This window comes from Marmota flaviventris, chromosome 10 (genome assembly GCF_047511675.1).
Source record: "Marmota flaviventris isolate mMarFla1 chromosome 10, mMarFla1.hap1, whole genome shotgun sequence".
In the NCBI taxonomy this organism is placed as follows: domain Eukaryota; kingdom Metazoa; phylum Chordata; class Mammalia; order Rodentia; family Sciuridae; genus Marmota; species Marmota flaviventris.
The window spans coordinates 101152906-101176103 of NC_092507.1; the positions used below are offsets into that span (position 1 = coordinate 101152906).

At 34.9% G+C, this 23198-nt stretch overlaps 1 protein-coding gene across 1 annotated transcript in view; it reads left to right on the forward strand.

The window, feature by feature from the left end:
• Gnai3 (G protein subunit alpha i3) overlaps window positions 1–23198 on the forward strand; it is a 43142-nt gene that overhangs the window by 8890 nt on the left and 11054 nt on the right. The window contains exons 2-4 of the mRNA XM_027922005.2: window positions 13750–13792; window positions 13906–14047; window positions 21456–21613. Of these exons, the coding sequence (XP_027777806.1) occupies window positions 13750–13792; window positions 13906–14047; window positions 21456–21613 (343 nt within the window). The remainder of the gene's footprint in view (window positions 1–13749; window positions 13793–13905; window positions 14048–21455; window positions 21614–23198) is intronic.

Sequence of the window (23198 nt, forward strand, 5' to 3'; positions counted from 1 at the left end):
TTTAAGTAAGTTATAAAAGGCTTATTTTTGTGTTATTTTTCATATTCTTGAGTGTGATTGAAATCGTTTTAACCCTACAAAGCTTCTTGAGAAGATAGTTAAATTGAAGTTAGAAAAATGCCTCTGATGTAAATGTTCAAAAGAGAATACAAAGAAAATAAATTCTACTAGTATTTGGATTTCCCTCAATTTTAATTGTCTTCATTTTAGTGTAGCTCTTTTGCAGTGTTTAGCAAGTTGGAGTTATCTTTAAGCTTTTATCTATCCAGACTATCCTGTTACCTGCTTAGTGATCAGCTGTATTTATTTCTGTAATTCAAGCTGCTTGAACTGAATAACATTGTGGTAGGATTGCTGGTTAATTGTTCTAGTTTTGATATAGTGCTCTATGTAAATAACATATCCTGAAATGGCCTATTTTTGTCTTAACATTTAACAGAAATTAATATGTCTGATGTAAACTTAGCCAAGAACAAGGGTACCCAAAGACCAAATTTGTTTGACTGTACCTGAGTGTGGCTTAGAGATATTAGAAATAAGTTTTTAGGAGAAGCTAGTTTTTAGTCTGAAATTCCTTTGATTTCTAAATTTAACTTGAAAGATATTTAAAGGTTTAAGGAAGATTGTTAAAAATTAGCTGAGATTTTATCATGTTATTGATCCATTACTGTTTTGCTGCTGTGGGCTTTTCTTTTTGTCACTGAGTCATATTTTTAAATTGATAAAATTTTAATATTCATGTAAAAAAGTTTTTCGAATGATGTATTTTAACGTCTCAGAAATTCTTGTTATTTAACTCAAAAAGTAGATGATATTCTGATTTTTTTCTAGCTGCTCTTGTAAATCTACAACTGTTGAATTGGACATATCTTGCTATGATCCAGACATTTGTATACTTTTATTCACCTGGCCTGCAAATAATACTTACCAGACTGGTCATATAGGGATCATTTCTACTGGATATATTTAAAATTATTAAGGTAATTTGATTCTGGTCATCTTGTAATTACTTTTCGTATAAATATTGATATGTAACCTATTTATACTAGGTCAGGTACTAAAAAATTGCTTTTATTTTTTCAAGCTGAATTTAATTTTTTGTTACTGGATTGAGCCCAGGGGTACTCAACCACTGAGTCACATCCCTAGCCTTTTTATGGTGGGGTACTGGGGACTGAACTCGGGGCATTAAACTGCTGAGCCACACTCCCAGCCCTATTTTTTATTTTATTTAGAGACAGGGTCTCACTGAGTTCCTTAGCACCTCACTTTTGCTGAAGCTGGCTTTGAACTGGTGATTCTTCTGCCTCAACCTCCCTAGCTGCTGGGAGTACAGGGTGTGCACCATGGTTCCGGGCTCTAGTTATTTTTTATTTTTTATTTTGCGACAGGGACTCTCTAAGTTGCTTAGGGACTCTCTAAGTTGCTTAGGGACTCTCTAAGTTGCTGAGGCTGGCTTTGAACTTGGGATCCTCCTCTGCCCCAGTCTCCCAAACTGCTGGGATTATAGGTATGCGCCACTGTACCTGGCTCCCCTCTGTTTTCTCTATTTCCCCTAGAACTGGGGAATCATTAACTTCAAAACAGAGCACTGTTTGATGTAATGACATAATTACGTCTGTTAAGTTACTTAGAATTTCTGAAAATAATAATGTTAGTACTACTTCAGTTTAATGATGTAAATCTTTTAAACCATTTTGCAACATTAATAAATTCTCACATATTTGGTTCATCCCAGAATGTGATCCAGTCCTAGGGTACTGCATCACATTTAGCCAAGGCTACTTTTTATTGAGCTTTTCGATTTTCATTGTTGTGCCATACAGTGGGAGGCTCATTTATTATTTATGATTATGTATCTCTGATTGTCTTATGAAAAAGGCACTTTTATAGCCTAGTGATAGAAATAAGAAATAGACAAGACTCTTAAGCAGTTCACGGGAGGTATATGTACAATTAAACAATAGAAATATATGTGGGATGTGATTTGAGAGGGAGTCAATTTTGTAAGGTGGAAGAAAAAAGATATTCATATCAGGAAGTCCTCTTGGAGGATGTTACATTTGAGAGGACCTTGAAAGATAAACAGGAATTCTTAAAGCAGAGACTGGAGAGAATTGTATTCAGACAGAGGGAATAGTATGCATTACGGCTCAGCATGCGTGAGCAAATAGATTTGACAAGAAGGATTGGTATAGGAGATGAGGCTGGAAAGATATGCAGGAGATTTGGAGAGTATTTATTTGAAATTTTTAATAGCTGTTTTTTAAGACATATTTTATTATATACACACAAACAGAATTAACATACCAAAGTCTTTAGACTTAGAAGTAAATACATATGCGAAACCCAGACTTTTAAGTTTTGTCTTAACAACAATGGTGAACATTTATATGTTAAAGGAAATTGAAATAGGCCCTTACCTGGCAACTCAAATTGTAATGTTTTCCTACTGGTGAATTTTTAAAGTGTGATATATTAATTTACATTTTATTAAATAGATATGTAGAAAAGTGTTCTGTGCTGCTATCAATGTTTCTGGATCCTAGGATTAGATTCTGATATTTTTAAAGGTGAAATTATGGGATATTTGGATTTTTTTTTTTTTTGTACCAGGGATTGAACCCAGGGGAGCTTAACCACTGAGCCACATCTCCAGTCCTTTTCTCCTTTCTATATTTTGTTTAGAGACAGCGTCTCGCTGAATTGCTTAGAGCCTTGCTAGGTTGCTGAGGCTGGGTTTGAACTCATGATCCTCCTGCCTCAGCCTACCAAGAGGTCTGGGATTATAGGAATACGCCACCTCTCCTAGCAGAATATATGGATTTTGATGAATGGATTTAGTGTTACTGTTAACTTTGGAGGACATCCTCCAGTATAATGAAATTATTTGTATAGACTAAAATAGGTCTTTGGATTATTTGTACATTACTGTTGTTCATGGCATTTCTGTTCCTTTTTACCCTAAATAAATGAATGTTTTCAGTCATGTCATATATAAAGACCATATATAATTTAGTATTATTAGAAAAATGGCTTTTTGCTTTGCTTTCAAAGAAGTGAAGAAACTTACTCACTAGAGGCCAAAATTTGAATATTAAGGCATGCAGAGGATAATCATCCTCCTTGCTGACAAATGGCTGCTCCCTTAAGCATTCTTATGTTCTGCATAGTTGAGGAAGAAACTTGGCTTCTCCTCCTTCTTGACCAGTTGTTATTACTAAAGTTACTTTGTTCATATTCTCAAAAGGTAATATTTTGGGAACTGAGTGAACTGTCTGTCTGTCTCTCTTTTAAAATCAAACCAACAGCTTCCTCAAGTGATTTATGAATGTAAAAATGGTTGATTAGTGATCTATTGCTTGGTTTTATAAGGCTTGTTACAGGTTCATGTTCATGCAATTGGCAAAACACATCAAACTCTGAACAAATCATACACTGCCATGTAAGTTATGGATATGTTTTAGTTGGAGTTTTTTTTTTTTTTTAATCTGCCCTTCCCTTCTTGCATACTTACCCTCTAGAAATATTTAATGTAACAGTAATTGACATTGAGCGGGACACATAGATGGCTTCAAAGATAAATGGTAATATTTAATTTTTTTTGAGGAATAGGTACACAGAAATTTGTTTTATTACACATAACAAATGTACCCTTTTATTAGCATTTAATATTTAATAAAAACAACAAACTTTTTAAAAGCTCCCCCCAAAAGTAATACTAATTTCCTTAAAGCTAATTTCATTCATTTTCTTTTTTTTTACTTATTTTGTTGCAAGGAATAGAAAACTCATTCAAACTAGCTTACAAATTGTTAGAATATAGGGAGATTTTTGTGGGAATACAGAAAAATTGAAGAATGGTTGCAGGAGCTGAGGCACCTGTTTTTCTTCTTGCCTTCACTATATCTGCCTCCTTTTGCTTTCTTATCTTCACTTGTTCCCCTCTGCCTCTTTCTCTTTTTTGGTCCCTTTGGTCCTGTCCATTCTTTCTTTCTTTTCTAACTTTCTCTTGGCATGCTCTCTTTTCACTCTCATGGCTTCTTTTTTTTTAAAGTCTTTCTGCTCATTTGTCTAGACGCTTTCCAAATCAACCTTTCTCTGAATCTTTTCCTTATGACCTTGGTGTAAATGAGGCTCTGTAAAGGTAGTGTGAGCATGTTTTTTCTTTCACATATTGTGAGCTTTTAGTTTAGGATAATGTTTTCCGTATCTTCTGGCACTTATTTCTCAGATAACTGATCTTTCCCGCTCACCTTTTGGAGGTAGGTTTCACACAGTGTAAGCACCTGACAGCCTATGATTGGGTGATTACTCTGTCAGGCATTCATTACTGATCCAATCATGGAAGGAAATTGGCCCATATTATGCGGATGATTGATTACTAAGGGGAGTTAGGATTTTTCTAGAAGGGAGTTTATGGGCAGGCAGGTATTCTGAAATTCTGTCTAAATGAATGTGGTGGTGCATGCCTATAAATCCAGCAATTCAGGAGGCTAAGGCTGGAGGATTGCAATTTTGAAGCCAACCTCAGTAATTTAATGAGACTCTAAGTAACTTTTTTTTTTATACTGGGGATTGAACCCAGGGTCCTCGGAACAACTCCCCCCTCCCACTGTAAAAATTTAATTCTTTTTTTTTTTAATATTTATTTTTAAGTTGTTGTTAGACACAACACCTTTGTTTCACTTATTTATTTTTTTTATGTGTGCTTAGGATGGAACCCAGGGTCTCACACGTGCGAGGAGAGCCTCTACCTCTGAGCCACAACCCCAGCCCCCATTGTAAAAATTTGAGACAGAAGCTCACAAAGTTGTTTAGGGCCTTGCTAAATTGCTAAGGCTGCCCTTGAACTTGTGATTCTCTTGCCTCAAATTGCTGGGATTACAGGCCTGTATCCTGCTAGTTAAGTTTTATAAAAATTTTCTTATATATCCTTTAAGCCTTTTTAGTGATTGGTATGTGATTGCTTCCTTGAAAAAATCTTTTTTAGAAGAGAGCTCCATCATCTCTGTCGTAATTGAAAGTTCACTGACTTACTTAACCCATAAGATATTTATTCATTCATCCACTAAGCGAATATTTAAAGAGTGCTCACTATATTTTTTGTACTCTTTTAGGTGTTGGGGTTACAAGGACAGATTTGTAGCAGTTTATGCTACTGGAACAGAATGGTAGTACATGCACGGGAGCTAGGACAGGGTTTGAGATTAAGTTTAGAGGGAAAGGAGGCTGTTGAGTCCAAATTTATTCTCATTATAGTAGTGGGCTGAGAATTGAAGGCATAGCCAGGAGTGGGTGTAGAGTTGAGTAAAGATAGCCAAGGAATAGAAATCTGTTTCTGCTAACTGCCCACATTAAAAATTCCATCCATCGCAGCTGGCACTTACAAAATAAGATTAGGCAACCACTGACTATCATAGAAACTCGAGCCATTCATCCTACAGATAATTATTAAGTGCCTATTCTGCCCTAGTTTTGGAAGAGGGGGCTATAGAAAGAAGGCAGCTTTTTGTACTTTCAAGAATTATCCTTTTAAAGAGTTTAAGGATAAGTGGAATTCTAAACAGGCATAGGTCCGAATAATTACAAAAAAATTAACCAAGTACGAGTGTAACAGTGTCTGATCCTATCCTATAGAGCCAGGTTAGGCCTGGTAAGGGTACTCTTAAGGGTGAGGTACACAGGCATGGAAGGGTTTTTAGATTATGTCAAAAAAGATTTCATAATTATTTTAATCAAAATCAAGAAGACCATTTAACCGTTTATGAGAAGCCAGGAGATGAGGAGCTAGGAAGGTAGTCATATAGTGTTTTTAGAATAGCCAGAACTGGGCTAGAGATAAAATTGAGGTGCAGTGACTGGGAGGGACGATCTGGAGTTTAATTTTGGAAATTAACCCCTGGGACTGATGCTGAAAATGGATAATTTTTGCCAGCCATTGGGATGGCAGTAGAACTGTGGGAGAAGTGCAGAAGACTTCAACAATAAATTGGAGTTTGACTTGAATAGGGGCATCAGGAGTATTTATACATACAAGGCTTAGGATGTTTAGAGAAATAGTGGGGTGAGTAAACAATTCTTCTGTTATTTTAGACTAAGGAAACTTGAACTTTGAACTCTTGATGTCCAGCAGTTCTGGGCACAAAGGAGGCATATTTGTTGAAAAAAAAAAAAAAGTGAATAATAATTTTTATTTGCTCAGTGACATTTTCCCCCAACTGTGATTCTGCTAATCTTTCCTTTTAATTAATTAAAAAGCAACTGATTTTTGTAGTTAGTACCTTGAAAAGCACTTACATGAAATGTCATTGTTAACCTTTGTCTGAATTTTTACTGTTAGCTACTTACTACCTGTTAATATGAAGGATCCAGTGAGAGCAATAGGTATCCTCATTGGAAATAGCATGGACTGTGTTCCTGTGATCCTTAATTGTGGGTATTTACAATTCTTTTCTTTTTTTCTCTTTTTAACCATAGCAGTTTAACTTGAAGGCTTTGCTAGTTTGAGACCATATATAAAGTGCCCTTGAGCATGAATAATAGGAGTTTACATACCATATAACTCATCCTTACTGTCATGTATTCTAATTCTGTCTACTATTGGTCCCTTCTGGAGCCAGGAGTGCATGTTGGAGAACATGCTAATAACTGCATTATGGTAGCTGTTGTAAATTGAGTTGATAGGAAAGTAGGGAGCCATGGTTTGATTCGAGACCTCTGTGTGTCAGAATAAGAGATTTAGTCAGCTTTTAGTGTTATAGTAATTATAGTCATGGAATAATAGAATATTAGAGTGCATCTATAGATCACATGTAGGCCTCCATGTTTTTAATTTTTTTGTGTTGTGTATGGACAGAATGCCTTTATTTTATTTGTTTATTTTTATGTGATGCTGAGTGAGGATCCTCCGTCTTTTATATATAAGGACATAAGACATTGTGTAGTTAGGTTATTTGCCCAAGGTCACCCAAGTAGACTTGGCAGAGTTGGGACTAAATTTCACTCTTCTGTTAGAGTTTGTTACTACATGGTGTCATTAGCTTTAAAAAGGAGGGAAAAAATCTTCTTAACTGCCTGTGTTTAAATGAAAAGTGAGAATATGTTAAGGGAAAAAAATCTAGTTAACTTGCTTTAGAGGAGGGGCTGCCCATGCCTATTCTAATTATGTTTCCATATGTATGATAATGGACCTATACAAGAGAGAGAGTCTTGGTCTAGCATTGGCTAGAAGGTTATCCAAAAATATTGTCATTCTGGAACTTCATTTTGCAGACCTCTGGAAGAGGGTTTGTATTCCAGTTATAATTCTGAATTATTAAAATTTTCAGGATTTCTCCACAGTAGCAAGTATTTATTTAAAAGCAAAAGGAGGTGTTTCAGGTGCCACTGGAATGCCTGTCTCTCAGGTGGTAAGAGGTATAAAGGAAACTTTAAGGAAAAGCAATAGAGACAAAGGTGGGTTAGAAAACTGTGAGATAGGAGGCTGTAAACAGAGCCTAAAATATATTTAAGGAAAGAGAGGGGGATGGAGAAAATAACTAATGCTTTGACATAGTTTGCTGTAGTTTTTAGGTTATAAATTGTTTATGTGTGTGAATCCAGATCTGATCTAGGGTTTTATGAAATAGTGAAATAGCTGCTGAATATTATGCCATTTCTACTGATATTTTGAACTAACATCAATATCAAGAGTTTTTATTAAAAGAAACTTTGGCAAGCCTTGACATTTCTTGATGATATTCTGAACAGTGAAAACACATTCGTAAATAATAGTAGGCTAACATTTATTGAACATTTACTACATGTCAAGCACTTTTAAGCTTTTTCTATTAGTCCCTGTTTTGTGCTTGAAGACTTGAATAGAATAGTATAATACACTCAAGTATGTTATAAATATACTCAAGTATAAAAAATAAATGTATGTTTATTTTTTTAGTTGTAGTTGGACATAATACCTTTATTTTATTTATTTTTGAATATCAGGCATTTAAAAAAATAGACTGATTTTTTTAAAACCCATAGTGTTATATGTGTGGAAGGGGCAAATAAAATGATAACTGTTCTTAAGGGATTTCTTTAAAATTATGAACATATTTAGGTAAATCCAATGATTCAGCAGTAGAGTATGTACTGGTAAATTGTTTTTTATCTTACAATGATGGTGATTATGTACATATTCCTCTTGTTTTACTTGATTGTTTATGATTTTCTAAATTAATTTTACTTCTTGATTCTCTACAGATTACTTTGCCTCTTTTATTAAGAATGAGACCATCTAACATAGCTTTTTTTCTCTCAAAAATCTTGTCATTTTTATTTCATCCTTTCTTTGTATTTATATAGGATGCCCTTTAGGTAGATATACTTTTAAGGATAATGTTTCTAAGTTTAACTGATCCCGTTCCCTTTTGTTTCTGGGACATTCCCAATGTTTTCTCCTACATATAGTCTAAACCTGGCCTAGTGCTATCCCTTCTGCCTACAGAATCATCTTCATTTCCTCCTTCTCTAAGCCATAAATTGTCTCTGAAGTAGTCTTTGCATCTACCCCATTAAAAAAAAAATTATTTATTTATTTTTTTAGTTGTAGTTGGACACAATACCTTTATTTTATTTATTTATTTTCATGTGGTGCTGAGGATCGAATCCAGGGCCTTGCATGTGCTAGGCAAGCGCTCTACCACTGAGCCCCAACCCCAGCCCCAACCATAACCCCAGCCCCATACCTCCTGATATTACTTTCCTTGGTGGGAATATAGGCAACTTTTTTTTTTTTTAGAGAGAGAGAGAATTTTAATATTTTTTAGTTTTCAGCGGACACAACATCTTTGTTTGTATGTGCAACTTTTGATGACTTTTTGAAGGAGTATGGCCAAAAAGATGTAGATAAAATTAAGAAGTCCCAAACACCACATATGTAGTGGGGAAAGGGGTGGGACATAGGAAAACAACTTGGGGAAAACCTAAGAGGATAGGAAAGGTAGCAGAATACAACAGTTACTAATAGGGCATTATGTAAAAATGTGGATGTGTAACCGATGTGATTCTGCAATCTGTATTTGGGGTAAAATTGGGAGTTCATAACCAACTTGAATCTAATGTATGAAATATGATATGTCAAGAGCTTTGTAATGTTTTGAACAACCAATTAAAAAAAAAAAAAAGAAAACCTAAGAGTGAGATGTTTTTGGAGACCCTTCTACTAGAACAGTGGACTATGGGGGGCTGAGGTAAAACAGAAGAGCTTAGACCTAATAAGAAAGAATTATGAAAAAAGTGTTTAAAGAATTTGGAAACTGTTAAGCTGATGCTTTTTTAGTAGTGCTATTTGGAAGTAATTGGAGAAGGCCTTTGAATTTAAGTTTGAGAAAATTACAGCAGTAGCACATAATAGGCTGAGTGTCACGCTCCATCAAACATATGAGAAGTAGAAATTTAATTTAAGAAAAACAAAGAAAGAGAGAAGATTTTGTTACAGCTTGATAAGGAGAAAAGACCAAATGGGTTCTAGATGACTCTTATTTCGTACTTGGGAGATGGATGAGATGGTAGCACTTTTCATAGTGATCTAGAAGCTGAATGGGTTAAAGATGTTTAGTATACAGTGATTCACCCTTTTTTTTTTTTTTTTAGTTATACATGGACACAATATCTTTATTTTGTTTTTTTTTTATTTTATGTGGTGACGAGGATCGAACCCCGGGTCTCTTACATGCGAGGCGAGTGCTCTATCACTGAGCCACAACCCCAGCCCCTGGTTCACTCTTCATGTGTATAAAATACCCAGGAACACCCATGAAACAAATCCTATATTTAGTTTTGTGAGCAGTAAGAAGTGCCTTCTTTCTTTCTTTTTTTTTTTTTTTTTCTTTCTTCCTCTGTTTCTCTCTTTCTTTATTTTTGTTTTGTGGTACTGAGGATTGTACCCAGGGCCTTGCACATGCTAGCCAACTGCTCTGCTATTGAGTTGTATTCCCAGCCCCAAACTGATGTTTTCTAAGGGAGCCTTGTAAAAGGCTTTGTTTTGTTTTAAAGTTAGCACTTTAATAGAGTAGAACTTAAAGAGATAGGTGGATATTGATGCTAAGATTAGTAAAATTATTGATGGTCATTCAGAATAGTCCAACATGAAAGGCAGAAATGCTGTTTTCAATATATAAAACAATGGTACACATTTTATTAACCTATACTTTTTTAGCATATAACCACTTATTAGTATAGAATGATCTGGAAATAGTTTTATACAGTGTAGACTGTAACTCAAATGCATTTGTATTCTTGTTTTTGAAATTAAATCATTAGTTTTCCTAGATGTATATATAGGAGAAATTCATTTCTTTCAAATAGTATCTTAAGAAAGTCACTGTGTGCTGCTGAATATTAACTATATAGTGCTATCCCTGATTATTGACCATAGTAATAAGAATAAAGTCATATATAAATGTACATTTTTTTCTTTTTTTTTTGTATTGGGATTGAACCCAGGATGCTTTACCACTGAGCCACATCCCTAGGCACCCCCCCCCCCCCTTTTTGTATTTTATTTAGAGACAGGGTCTTGCTAGGTTGTTTAGTGCCTCACTAAATTGCTGAGGCTGGCTTTGAACTTGTGATCCTCCTGCCTCAGCTTCCCAAGTTGCTGGGATTACAGGCATGTGCCACCGCACCCGACTTAAGTGTACTTTTTGATTCTGCAAGAATGTAGCTTGTTTAAAATTTTTATATGGTTTAAATTATCTTTTAATTTACATTTTTGGTTGATGAAGTTGAGAAATATTTGGTAAGGGTCATGCTTATTGAATATTAGTCAATCATTTTTTCAATAATATTTAAGTAATTTATGTCAGGCTCAGTTTGAGGCTCTAGAAATATAGGGATAAATAAGCCTTGACCAAGCATATATCTTAGTAGGGAAGACAGGAAGTAAGCAAATCTGTTGTGTGAAAAAAATGATATATTCTGTGAAAAAAAAAATGTAACTGGGTAAGAAGAGAGTGTGGTGGGGTGAAAGCTATTTAGGTAGATTAGTCGGTGAAGGCTGTTGAAGGAAGCAGAAATATGAGTGAAGAAGAAAATCTTGCAAAAATTATTTCAGGTGGTGGGAAGTGTAAATGCAAAGACTGAGTCAGGATCTGGCTCAGTGAGAACCAGTTTGGTATGTTGGAGGAAAAGTAAGAAAGCTGGTCTGACAAGAGCAGTGAGAGCAAAGTGGAGACTAGAGGAGATGAGGGTGAGGAGGTAGGCAAGGGCTATTGAAGGTTACTGCCATGCATTTTAAGTATAAATGGAGGCCATGGGCCAACTCTGGTCAGAATTGTGACATGATCTGATTTACTTTTTTTTTTTTTTAATAATTTTTTTAGTAGTGGACACAATACTTTTTATTTTACTTATTTATTTTTATGTGGTGCTGAGGATCAAACTCAATACTTCACATGTACTAGGCAAGTGCTCTACTACTGAGTCACAACCCCAGCCCCAGATGTACTTTTTACACAGTTTATTCCAGCCACTAAGTGAAAAACTATAGGAAAGGCATGGTCTGAAGCACTGGCCCACTTAGAAGCTTTCATTGTCATCTAGGCCATGTTTTCAATGTGCAAGGAACAAACTGTTTTAAAACTGTATTTGTATGTTTTTATTTTTTTAATAAAACTAAGCTTTACTAATATTTAATGTATAGATCAGCACTGAAGCCCCCATTCTATGTGCATGTTAGTTATATTTTAAGTTAGTTCACTTGCCATTTTTAGCCTGAGCAACTGGATGAATGCTGGTGCCATTAACTGAGAAGATGAAGGGAAGAGTAGAGTTTGTTTTGAGATGGGGGTGGGGAATTAGTAACTCAGTTTTGGGCATTTTAAATTGGAGATGCCTATAAATATCCATTGTAATTTATTCAGTAGGTGATTTAACTATATGAGTACAGATCCAATGTTAGAAACCAATATTACAGATCCATGTTTGGGAGTAAAAGAGGCAGCATACACCACTTTGGAGCCAAATTCTGTGAATGTACATTTAAGTTATGCAACTTACTGTATAATTGTGGGCATGTTATTTGATATCTCTTTGCTTCATTTGCCTTGTCTGTAAAATGAGGATAATAATATCTACCTCACAGGATTGTTGTGAAAGTTAAATGAGCTAATAGGGCAAAGTTCTTAGAGCAGACTGACATATCATAATTGTTAGATGTTAAATATTACTATCGGCTTATGAATGGTGTTTAAAACCATAATTCATAAGATTAGATGAGATAACTTAGAGTGTGGGTATAGATAGAGAAAAGGACTGAGGAAGAAGCCTTAAAGCAATACATTTTTTAGAATTCAGAAATTGGAGAACAGAAACTGAGGAGTCAAAACCAGAAAGGTGTGGTAGCTGGAAGCATGCCTAGAAAAGAAAGTATTTCAAGGGAGAGAAGTCATCAACTTGGACAAATCCTGCTTGAGAGGCTGAGTAAGATGAGAAATGACTATTGGGTTTGTCAAGATGGAAATTGTTGGAGACCTTGAGAAATGGTTTTAGTAGATTGGTGAGGATAGAAGCCTTATTAGAATGGGTAAAGGAGAGAATTGAAGGTACAGAATATTGAAGGTTCAGCGAGTAAATATGACATGTTAGAGGAATTCTGCTGTAAAGAGGATAAATGGAGTAGTAGCTAGAGGGAAATAAGTGCGGTCAAGGAAAGGTAGAGATGAGTGTGGGTGTGTGTTGACTAAAGATGGAAAGTCAGTATAGCATACGATTTGTATGAGCTGATCAGGATTGACCCAGTTAGAGGAGAAAAATTGTCATTTGAGTAATTGATGACATTAGAGCAGATTGACATCATACTTGTTAGATGTTAAATATTATTATCAGTTTATGAATGGTGTTTAAAACCATAGGAAATTGCAGCAGTCGTGACTGTGAGCAGATAAAATGAAGTAGTGTGTAAGGAGAGGGTTAGTCTCTAAGACATCACAGAGCCAGTTCATCCATTGATGAAGGTCAAGAATACTAGTGGAAGTGCAGATGGATTGGTACATATGATTATTAGGAAATGAGATAATTTTTCCTGATTGATTGAATCATCAGGGTATAATGTTGGAGAGAGAGGCAATGGTGTTGGGGCATTTCGGAAGGTGAGAGAATGAATTGACTGGGGAAGATCTGGCAGGAAGATTGTCAAGGAGTTCAGAGGCCTATTTGACATAGTGATTGTTAGCTGAAAGTGATTCTGGTTTTGCAAGGAGGGAAGTGTGGTTTTAAGCGTCTGGAGGAGATATACAGTGAAAAGGTGGTGGAGGCAATACTTTTATTCTGTATTAATGAGAAGTCAAATGTCTCTTAAGTCCTATGATGAGAATATTGCTTTTGAAATGTTCCTCCAGTTCATGGGCATGGCAAGTAGTCAACAAAGGAATTAAATAATCATTAATTTTTGCCTATGTTCAGTATATAATCATGTTTTATGATGAGTTACTAGAAATGCTTCTTGAATATGTCTGTTTTACACAAATTATAGCAAGCAGGCCCTGGGACACTTTGAGTAGATTATACTTTGTTTCTGAGTTACATGAAGAAAGTAAAATGCTTTAATGGAGAAGCTCCATTGTTTTTTCCTGATAGACATAACAGTCTCACCCAGTTACCCTAGGACCTGTGGTTTTCATTAATTTATAGTTATCACTTATGTTGATTTCATACTTTTATGTGTGAATCCAGAGAAATTCAAAGTCTGTTTTTGTTTTATTTCAGGTGCTGGAGAATCTGGTAAAAGTACCATTGTGAAACAGATGAAGTAAGTTGGAACATGGCTTTTTGTAAGACTAGATTTCCTCCTAATGGGTAAAAAGTCCATAGTATCTTTTCATTTTAGGTCCATGGTATTGACTTGTGGTTTTCTTTTTAAAGAATCATTCATGAGGATGGTTATTCAGAAGAAGAATGTAAACAGTATAAAGTAGTTGTCTACAGCAATACTATACAGTCCATCATTGCGATCATCAGAGCCATGGGACGGCTAAAGATTGATTTTGGGGAAACTGCCAGAGCAGTAAGTGTTTCTCTTTTCTTCTTCACTTGCTTTTATTTAGTATGTGCAGGTTAAGCAAAATTTTTAGGTCATGTTTTAGGGAAATAAATTTAAGTAACAAGGTAAGATGTAACAAAGTACCGTGTGTTCATTTGAACAGCATTAGCAGTCTATTTTAGAAAATACTAAAACCACCATAGGAGTATAGGAAGTGGGATTTTGTAGATATACTATAGATTTCTGTGATAACTTCTATTCAGTTGCTTCTTTTATAGCACTATTGACATTTATTTTTTTAAAATATTATTTTTTAGTTGTAGTTGGACACAATATCTTTATTTTATTTTTATGTGGTGCTGAAGATCGAATCCAGGGCCTTGCACATGCTAGGCTGGCTCTACCAGCCCCAGTTGACATTTATTTTATAGTAATTAATAATAATAGTAAATTAAAAGGAAGATTGCCATGATACATAGCTCTATTTTCTGAGGTATAGAGATTAAAAGCAAAATCACTTTTACAGAATAAACTGTAAAGACATGAGCACTAAGTCCATTAATTTTGGGGGGCGATTTTAGAATTCAGGAATATTACATCCCTATACTGCATTGAACCATAGGCTATAGAAATGTATTGTACAAAGTTATAGTATATTCTTTAATGCCTTTCTCATATCAAATATTAAAAAGCTGTATTGATTAATTATATTAATACTTAGTGGACCTTGAAGGTCTAGTTTGAAAATTAGGAGATTTGATACCAGTGGGGAGAGAACCACTGTGAAGGTAGGAGATCTTTTATTGTCAGCCACATTTCAAGGAAAGTATAGATTATTTCCTAGAAATAAGGAAGTCTTTTTTTTTTTTTTTTTAATTTTCTTTCTTTGTACTAACTTTTTTCCTGGTATCTTACTTTCTTTATTCCTTCCCTTTCTCTCTCTCTCTCTCTCTCTCTCTTTTTTTTTTTTTTGGTGCTGGGAATTGAACCCAGGGCCTTGTGCATGCGAGGCAAGAACACTACCAACTGAGCTATGTCCCCTGCCCTCTTCCTCCCCTTTCTAATTCTTCTCTATTACCTCACTCTGCTTCTCTTTTGTGTTTGTTGTATCTGATAACTAGTTAGTAATACTGTATGTGTTCTCTGCCCTCTCTCTGTTGGCTTTTTCTCCATCTCAGTTATTTATTTCTCTTAGATTCTTCTTTTTCCCTTCCCCTTTTTTCTTTCTTTCCCCTTTCTCTTTTATTTATTTCCTTTATCAAGTTAATGTTATTAATTTTTAGGTCATAACACTCATATCACTGGATGGAGTTGACATCATTAATTCCTGTCAGCCTCCTAAATCATCTAGCTTTCCAGTACCAATTATCCTACTCTACAGTCCTATGTAGTTTTGTTGTTTCTCCTTTTTTTCTTTCACATATGAGGATTTATATTTGCAATTCCTCTGTTCCTTTAGTTTTTCTATGGTTGCCTAGAAAATGAATGGAAAGAATAGAGCTGAGTTTGGGATAGATTCCTTCTTCATATCTGCTTAAGGTTGAAAGTATGAAGCTCATTGTACATTGTAAAGAGGAGCCTCTTTATAGACCTATAAAGAAGGTTTATTGTGGGGAATCAAGAGCAGGTTGGTGAGAGATTAAATGGTATGGGAAAAAATGTTTCTGCCTAAAAGTATTTTCAGAATCAGAACAGCAAAAATATGTAGTAATAGAATATCATTGTATTAAAAAAACAGTAATGCTTCATGAGATTATTTGAATACCTATATGAGTATAGATAGGTCAAATTTCAAAATCAAGGGATTGCAAAGTCTTCAAATGTTAGGTAAATCATTATACCATATGTATAGAAGGGCTTGCTCACTGTTGAGTGAGTTTGACAATTTGTGTAATGCCTAAGTCTTTTCTCAGTAATTGATTCTTTGTTTTAATCTTTTATCTTTGAGGGCTAGAGATGTAACTCAGTGGTAGAGCACTTGCCTAGCATGAGCAAGGCCTGGGTTTGACCCTTAGCACTGCTCAAAAGAAAAAAAAAAGTATATCTTTGAAAAGAGAGAAGGAGAATGTAGATCTTAAATGAATATTTTTAAAGACGGTTCAGCCCTAAGTGTTACTAGAGATGAAAGAACACAGGATAGGATTTTTTTTTTTTAAAGTTGTAGTTAAAATAAATACCTTTATTTTATTTATTTATTTTTATGTGGTGCTGAGGATTGAACCCAATGCCTCACACATGTAAGGCCTCTACTGCTGAGCCACAACCCTAGCCCCAGGATAGGGTCTTAAAGGAGGGGATATTACTAGGCAAAAACCATTAATACCAAAGGCCCAACCAGAGTTTGGCAAAATTGTACTGTGGGCAGTTTGTTTTGCTTAGGTTGTTGTACAAGTTCAGATAATGAATGGTCAAATTTTAGGAGATTTGGTTATGATTTTATCTGTGATTTGAATACCTTTTACTTGTTTATTTTGTCTTGATGACTACTGAAAATACAAATGTGATTGCTCCCATTTTCCCTTTACTTTTTCTTTATACTGTATGTGTATATATATATATATATATATATATATATATATATTTTTTTTTTTTTTTTTTTTTTTAAGAGAGAGAATTTTTTAAAATATTTTTTCAGTTTTCGGTGGACACAACATCTTTATTTTATTTTTATTTTTATGCGGTGCTGAGGATTGAACCCAGCGCCCTGCACATGCCAGGCGAGCGCATTACCGCTTGAGCCACATCCCCAGCCCCTGTATGTGTATATTTTTAATATCTGCATTTCTCTGTTTATCTTGAGGTAGACACTAGGTTTGGGTAGGAAAATAATTCTGTAAGAGCCTTTTTATTTTTAAACTTATAAGGAGGGATGGATAGAATGAAGTAAAACTTAATTCCCATAGCTCTTTTCTGACCTCTATACCTCTCACATATTTTTGCTTAAAAGCTATGATTCCTTTAAAACACTGTGTGTGACTCATGACGTTTTGTTCACATCTTTCTTTGTTCCCTTCTCTTAGGGCATTGTTGTTATTTTGTGGGGGAAATCTATGGATTTTTAAATTTTTTCCCTGAGAGGTTTATTCTTCCCTCTATTCTTCTAGACTTTTTAAATGCCTCAATCTCCTCTGCCTGTTCCGTTGTCTGGACTAAAAGGGAAGAAGAAAATCATTTTTTCTTTAAGTTTGATTATTTTATTCTCTGTAGCATGTTAAAAACTTTAGCACCCCCACACACTCATTTTTTTAATTGGTGCATTGTACCCTTACATAATTAGGGGATTTGTTGTTACATATTTATACATGCACACAATATAACAATATAATTTGGTCAGTATTGCTCCCCAGCATTTCCCCCCCTCTTTCTATCTACTGACCTCCCTTTGATTTTCATGAGCTCCCCCTCACCTTTCTTTTCCTTTTTCCTAGCTTTCACATATAAGAGAAAACATGACCCTTGACCTTCTGAGTTTGACTTATTTTGCTTAACAAGATGATCTCTAGTTCCATCCATTTTCCTGTAGGTGACATTATTTTATTTCTTTGTGGCTGAATAAAACTCCATTGTATATATATATATATATATACTACTTTTTCTTTATCCATTCATCCATGATGGACACTTATGCTGTTTCCGTAGTTTGGTTGTTGTGAATTCTGCTGCTGTAAATATGGATGTGCATGTATCACTGAATATGATGACTTTAATTTTTTAGGGTAAATACCAAGGAGTGGCGTAGCTGGGTCCTATGGTGGTTCCAGGTCTAGTCTTTTAAGGAACCTCCATACTGATTTTCATAGTGGTTGTACTAAGTTCCAATGCCACCAACAGTGTAAAAGTATTTTTATCCATCCTCTCTAGCGTGTATTATTTTTGTATTCTTGATGACTGTCATTCTTATTGTTGTGAGATGAAATCTCAGTGTAGTTTTTTAAAAATTTATTTTCATTAGGTATATATGACAGCAGAATGCATTTTTGATTTATTGTACACAATTGAAGCACAACTTTACATTTCTATGGTTGTATACAATCTAGCGTCACACCATATATGCAATCATACATGTACCTAGGGTGATGATGTCCATTTCATTCCACCATCTTTCCTGCCCCCATGCACCCTCCCTACCCTCCCTCCCTCCCATTTGCACAATCAAAGTTCCTTAATTTTTCCCATGCCTCCCACGTCTCTGTTATGGATCAGCATCCATTTATCAGAGGGAACATTCAGCCTTTAGTTTTTTTGGGATTGGCTTACTTTACCTAGCATGATATTTTCCAGCTCCATAATGCAGCTGCATCAATGTTCATAGCAGCTCAGTTCACAATAGCTAAACTGTGGAAGCAACCTAGATGCTCTCTAATAGATAAATGGACAAAGAAACTGTGGTATATATACACAATGGAATATTACTCAGCAATAATAGAGAATAAAATTATGACATTTGCAGGTATAAATGGATCTCAGTTTAGTTTTGATTTGCATTTCTCTAATTGCTAATGATGTTAAACTTTTTGATATATTTGTTGGCCATTTGTAGTTCTTCTTTTGAGAAGTATCTGTTTAATTAATTGCCTATTTATTAATTGGGTTATTTGATTTTTTTTGGTGTTAAGTTTTTAAAGTTCTTTATATATTCTTTTTTAACATTTATTTTTTCTTTATATATTCTAAATAGCAACCCTCTGTCAGAAGAGTAGCTAACAATGATTTTTCCCCATCCTGTGGGTGCTCTCTCTTCACATTCCTAATCATTTCTTTTGCTGTGCAGAAGCTTTTAATATGGTGCTATTCCACTTATTAACTCTTGGCATTATTTCCTGAACTTCAGGAGTTCTACTGAGAAAATAGTTGCCTGTGCCTATATATGCTGGAGTATTGACTCTACATTTTCTTCTAGGAGTTGCATAGTTTCTGTTCTAATTCATAACTCTTCGGTTCATTTTGAGTTGATGTTTTGTGGAGGGTGAAAGATAAAGGTCAAGTCTCATTCTGGTTTTATGCTAGCACCATGCAGTTTTTGTTGCTATGGTTCTGTTTGTATAATTTGAAGTCAGGTATTGTGAAACTTCCAGCATTGCTTTTTTTGCTTAGAATTGCTTTGACTATTCTGAGTCTTTTATTCTTCCAAATGAATTTTAGGACTTTTTTTCCTAGTTCTGTGAAGAATGTCATTGCTATTTGATTGGGATTGCATTGAATCTGTATATTACTTTTAGTAGTATGGTCATTTTAACAATATTAATTTAGCCTATCCATGAACATGAGAGGTCTTTCTATCTTCTGAGGACTTCTTCAGTTTTGTTCTTCAGTGTGTTCTATAGTTTTCATTTTAGAGATCTTTCACTTGCTTGGTTAGATTTATTCCTAGGTCCTCCCTCCCCGCAAGACTATTTTGAATGGAATTGTTTTCCTGATTTATTTCTTAGCAGATTCATTGTTGGTATACAGGAAAGCTATTTATTTTTATGTGTTGATTTTGTAATCTGCTACTTTGCCAATTTTTTTTATTAGCTGTAGCAGTCTTTTGGTAGAGTTTTTTTTTTAGATCTTCTAGGTATAGGATCATATCTTTTGTTGTTTTTTTTTAATATTTATTTATTTATTTTAGTTTTCGGTGGACACAACATCTTTGTTTGTATGTGGTGTTGAGGATCGAACCCGGGCCGCACGCATGCCAGGCGAGCGTGCTACCGCTTGAGCCACATCCCCAGCCCAGGATCATATCTTTTGAAAACAGTGATGATTTGACTTCTTCCTTTCGTATTTTTTATCCCTTTTATTTCCTTCTTTTGCCTAGTTGCTCTGGATAGAATTTTTAGCACTATATTAAATAGGAGTGGTGAGGATAGACATCCTTACCTTGTTCCAGATTTTAAAGGAAATGCTTTCTTTTTCCCCATTTATTGTGAGGTTAGCTTTATGGTGTTGAGTTAGGTTCCTTCTATCCCTAGTTTCTTCATTGTTTTTCTCAGGATTGGGTGCTGATAAATAAATAAAGCCTTCCCTGCCTTTATTGAGCTAAGTGATTTATGACCTTACTTCTTTTTATGTGATAAATTACATTTATTGATCCCTGTATATTAAACTATCCTTGCATCTCTGGAATAAGAACAAGTTGGGGCTGGGGATGTGGCTCAAGTGGTAGCGCGCTCGCCTGGCATGCGTGCGGCCTGGGTTCGATCCTCAGCACCACATACAAAACAAAGATGTTGTATCCGCCGATAACTAAAAAATAAATATTAAAATTCTCTCTCTCTCTCTCTCTCTCTCTCTCTCTCTCTCTCTCTCTCTCTCTCTCTCTCTCTCCCTCCCCTCTCTCACTCTCTCTTTAAAAAAAAAAAAAGAACAAGTTGGTTGTGATATATGATATTCTTATGTTGTTGAACACAATTTGCTAATGTTTTGTTAAGTATTTTTGAATCAAGTTCATCAGAGATATTGGTGTGTAGTTTTCTTTCCTTGATGTATCCTTATCTGGTTTGGTATAATATGATACTGGCTTTATAGAATGAATATGGAAATGTTCCATCCCTTTCTATTTCATGGAATAATCTGAGGAGTATAGGTATTATTTCTTTAAAGGTTTGGGAGAATTTTGCTGAGAACCCATCAGGTTTAGGGCTTTTTTTTTTTTTTTGGAAAGCTTTTTATTACTACTTCTATCTCATTACAAGTTATTGGTCTGTTTAGGTTTTCTGTATCCTCTTGATTCAGTTTGGCAGATTGTATTTGTCTAGAAATATCCTTTTCTTCTAGGTTTTCCAAAATTAGAATATATTTTCATGGTAGTCCCTAATCTGCTGGATATCTGTGATGTCTGTGATGATTTTTCCTTATTCATCTCTAATTTTATTAATTTGAACTTTTTCTCTTTTTTCTTTTGGTTAGTTTGACTAAGAACTTATTAAACTTAACCTCTTAATGTGCTGGTCTTTTTTAAAAAAATATTTTATTTTTTAGTTTTAGGTGGACACAATATCTTTATTTGATTTTTATGTGGTGCTGAGTGTCACACGCAGTGCCTCATGCATGCTAGGCGAGCACTGTACCTCAGAGCTACAATTCCAGCCTCAATGTGCTAGTCTTTTCATTTCTGTTTTTAATTGTAGGCTTCCCTTAATAGAATGGGCATGCCATTTTCTTTCAGTAATCATGAGTAACCAAAATGGTTATTTTTCTGAGGAGGGGGGTATGGTGAGGAGAAATAGGGAGCAATAAAATCATTCCTTAGCTCAGTTCTGGACTTAAGACTGTAGTAGAGTGAGAATGGGAAAAGAATTAATTATAAATTCTTCCATGGTGCCTTGCTAGAAAAAGTCTTTGTAACACCTCTAAAGTATGACTGTGTGTGTGTATGTGTGTTTAATGAGACAATAATCAAGTTTTAAAGAATGGAGAATCATCTCTCTCTCTTACCTGCTTTCTTCAGGATGATGCTCGGCAATTATTTGTTTTAGCTGGCAGTGCTGAAGAAGGAGTAATGACTTCAGAATTAGCAGGAGTGATTAAACGGTTATGGCGAGATGGTGGGGTACAAGCGTGCTTCAGCAGGTCCAGGGAGTACCAGCTTAATGATTCTGCTTCATAGTAAGTAATTTTGCTGTATGAAACCATAACAGAACATCATGGCCCTAGAGAAAGTTCAGTGCCCATCCCTAAGGAAATGTTTAAGTAATAGAAACTCTTAGAAGTTTATAGGATCCTTTATTAAAGATTATCTCAATTTAGGATTATAGAGGACTTGGTCATTTATATGATTTGGAGAAAATATATATATTCTCATGGAATATAAATGGGAGATTTGGCACCACAAAATTAGCTTCATGGTATATTTATAAGAGCAAGCAAAGGAGAGACATCCAGTGTAGCTGAGTCCTGGATCTCTTCCAGCTCTATCTAGTAAGTTCCCTGTGCATAAGGGCTTGGCACTGATAGCAGCTAGAGGGGTAAATTAGAATTGTGACACTCCTTTTCATGCAGCCAGTTGTCTGTGTATGGGCTGCATGCTATGATTTTTCTGGTACTAGTCACCACTTACAAATCTTTTGCCAGATTACAATAATAGACTTTATTACAGAAAGAGAACATTGAGTCATAAAATGAAGTTTGAAGCCTTTTTTTGTTAAGGAAATTTTCTTAATATTAGTTTTAGAAAATTGGTAATTAATACTTAGGTTGCACTATTATATGTCATTCCATTTTGACCCTGTACACATTTGTTTTCAGATCTAAATTTATTGGTTTTTTTCATTAAACTTTTTGGGGGGAACTTATTGAGTACTTGATATCTGTGTCCTTCTCTGTACTAGATAAAAGCATTTAAACATTAGGTAATTCCTCCATTATTATATTTTCCTACTTTCCCCATTCTTATTTTATCATATATTGTTATAAGAAATTAAATGATGTTTGAGAAGCTTGCTTATGACTTTGGAAATATTTCAGGATTCTTGCCCACCTTTTAATAACATTTTTTAGTTGAAGATATTAATTTAAATAATTCTCCCATGGTCATCAGGGATAGATTTTTTTTCTTTTTTTAAAATTTATTTTAATTAGTTACACATGACACTACAATGATCTTGACATAGGGGTAGATTTTAATTGCTTTTTTCTATCATAGATTCAGTAAGCTCTGGATCTTCAAAGGACATGTGATTTACAAAGTTGGGTTTTTCCCTCCATAATTGTTCATCTAAGCTTGACTCCTTAACATTAATGGTAATATTTGGTTACAAAGAAGATCTTTAATGATTCAGTTATATTGGTGCCACGTGTTCTTCAGGTTTTCAGCCTGGAAATCGGTGGAGAATTTGGCTTTGTGTCCCCCTGCCCACTACCACCACTGGGATTGAACTAAGGAGCACTCAGCCACTGAGCCACATTTCCAGCCCTATTTTGTATTTTATTTAGAGACAAGGTCTCACTGAGTTGCTGAGTGCCTCTCTTTTGCTGAGGCTGGCTTTGAACTCACAGTCCACCTGCCTCAGCCTCGAGAGCTGCTGGGGAGAATTTGACTTTGAAGCAATCTTTTAGTTATTCCACTGAACAAAAATTAAATTTTTTTTTTTTAATAATTTGTTTTTGACTTAAGTTAAAAAAAAAACAAAAACAGGCTAGCAGCTGTTTTCTAGTGGTAAAGCGCTAGTATGCAGGAGGCCCTTGGTTTGAA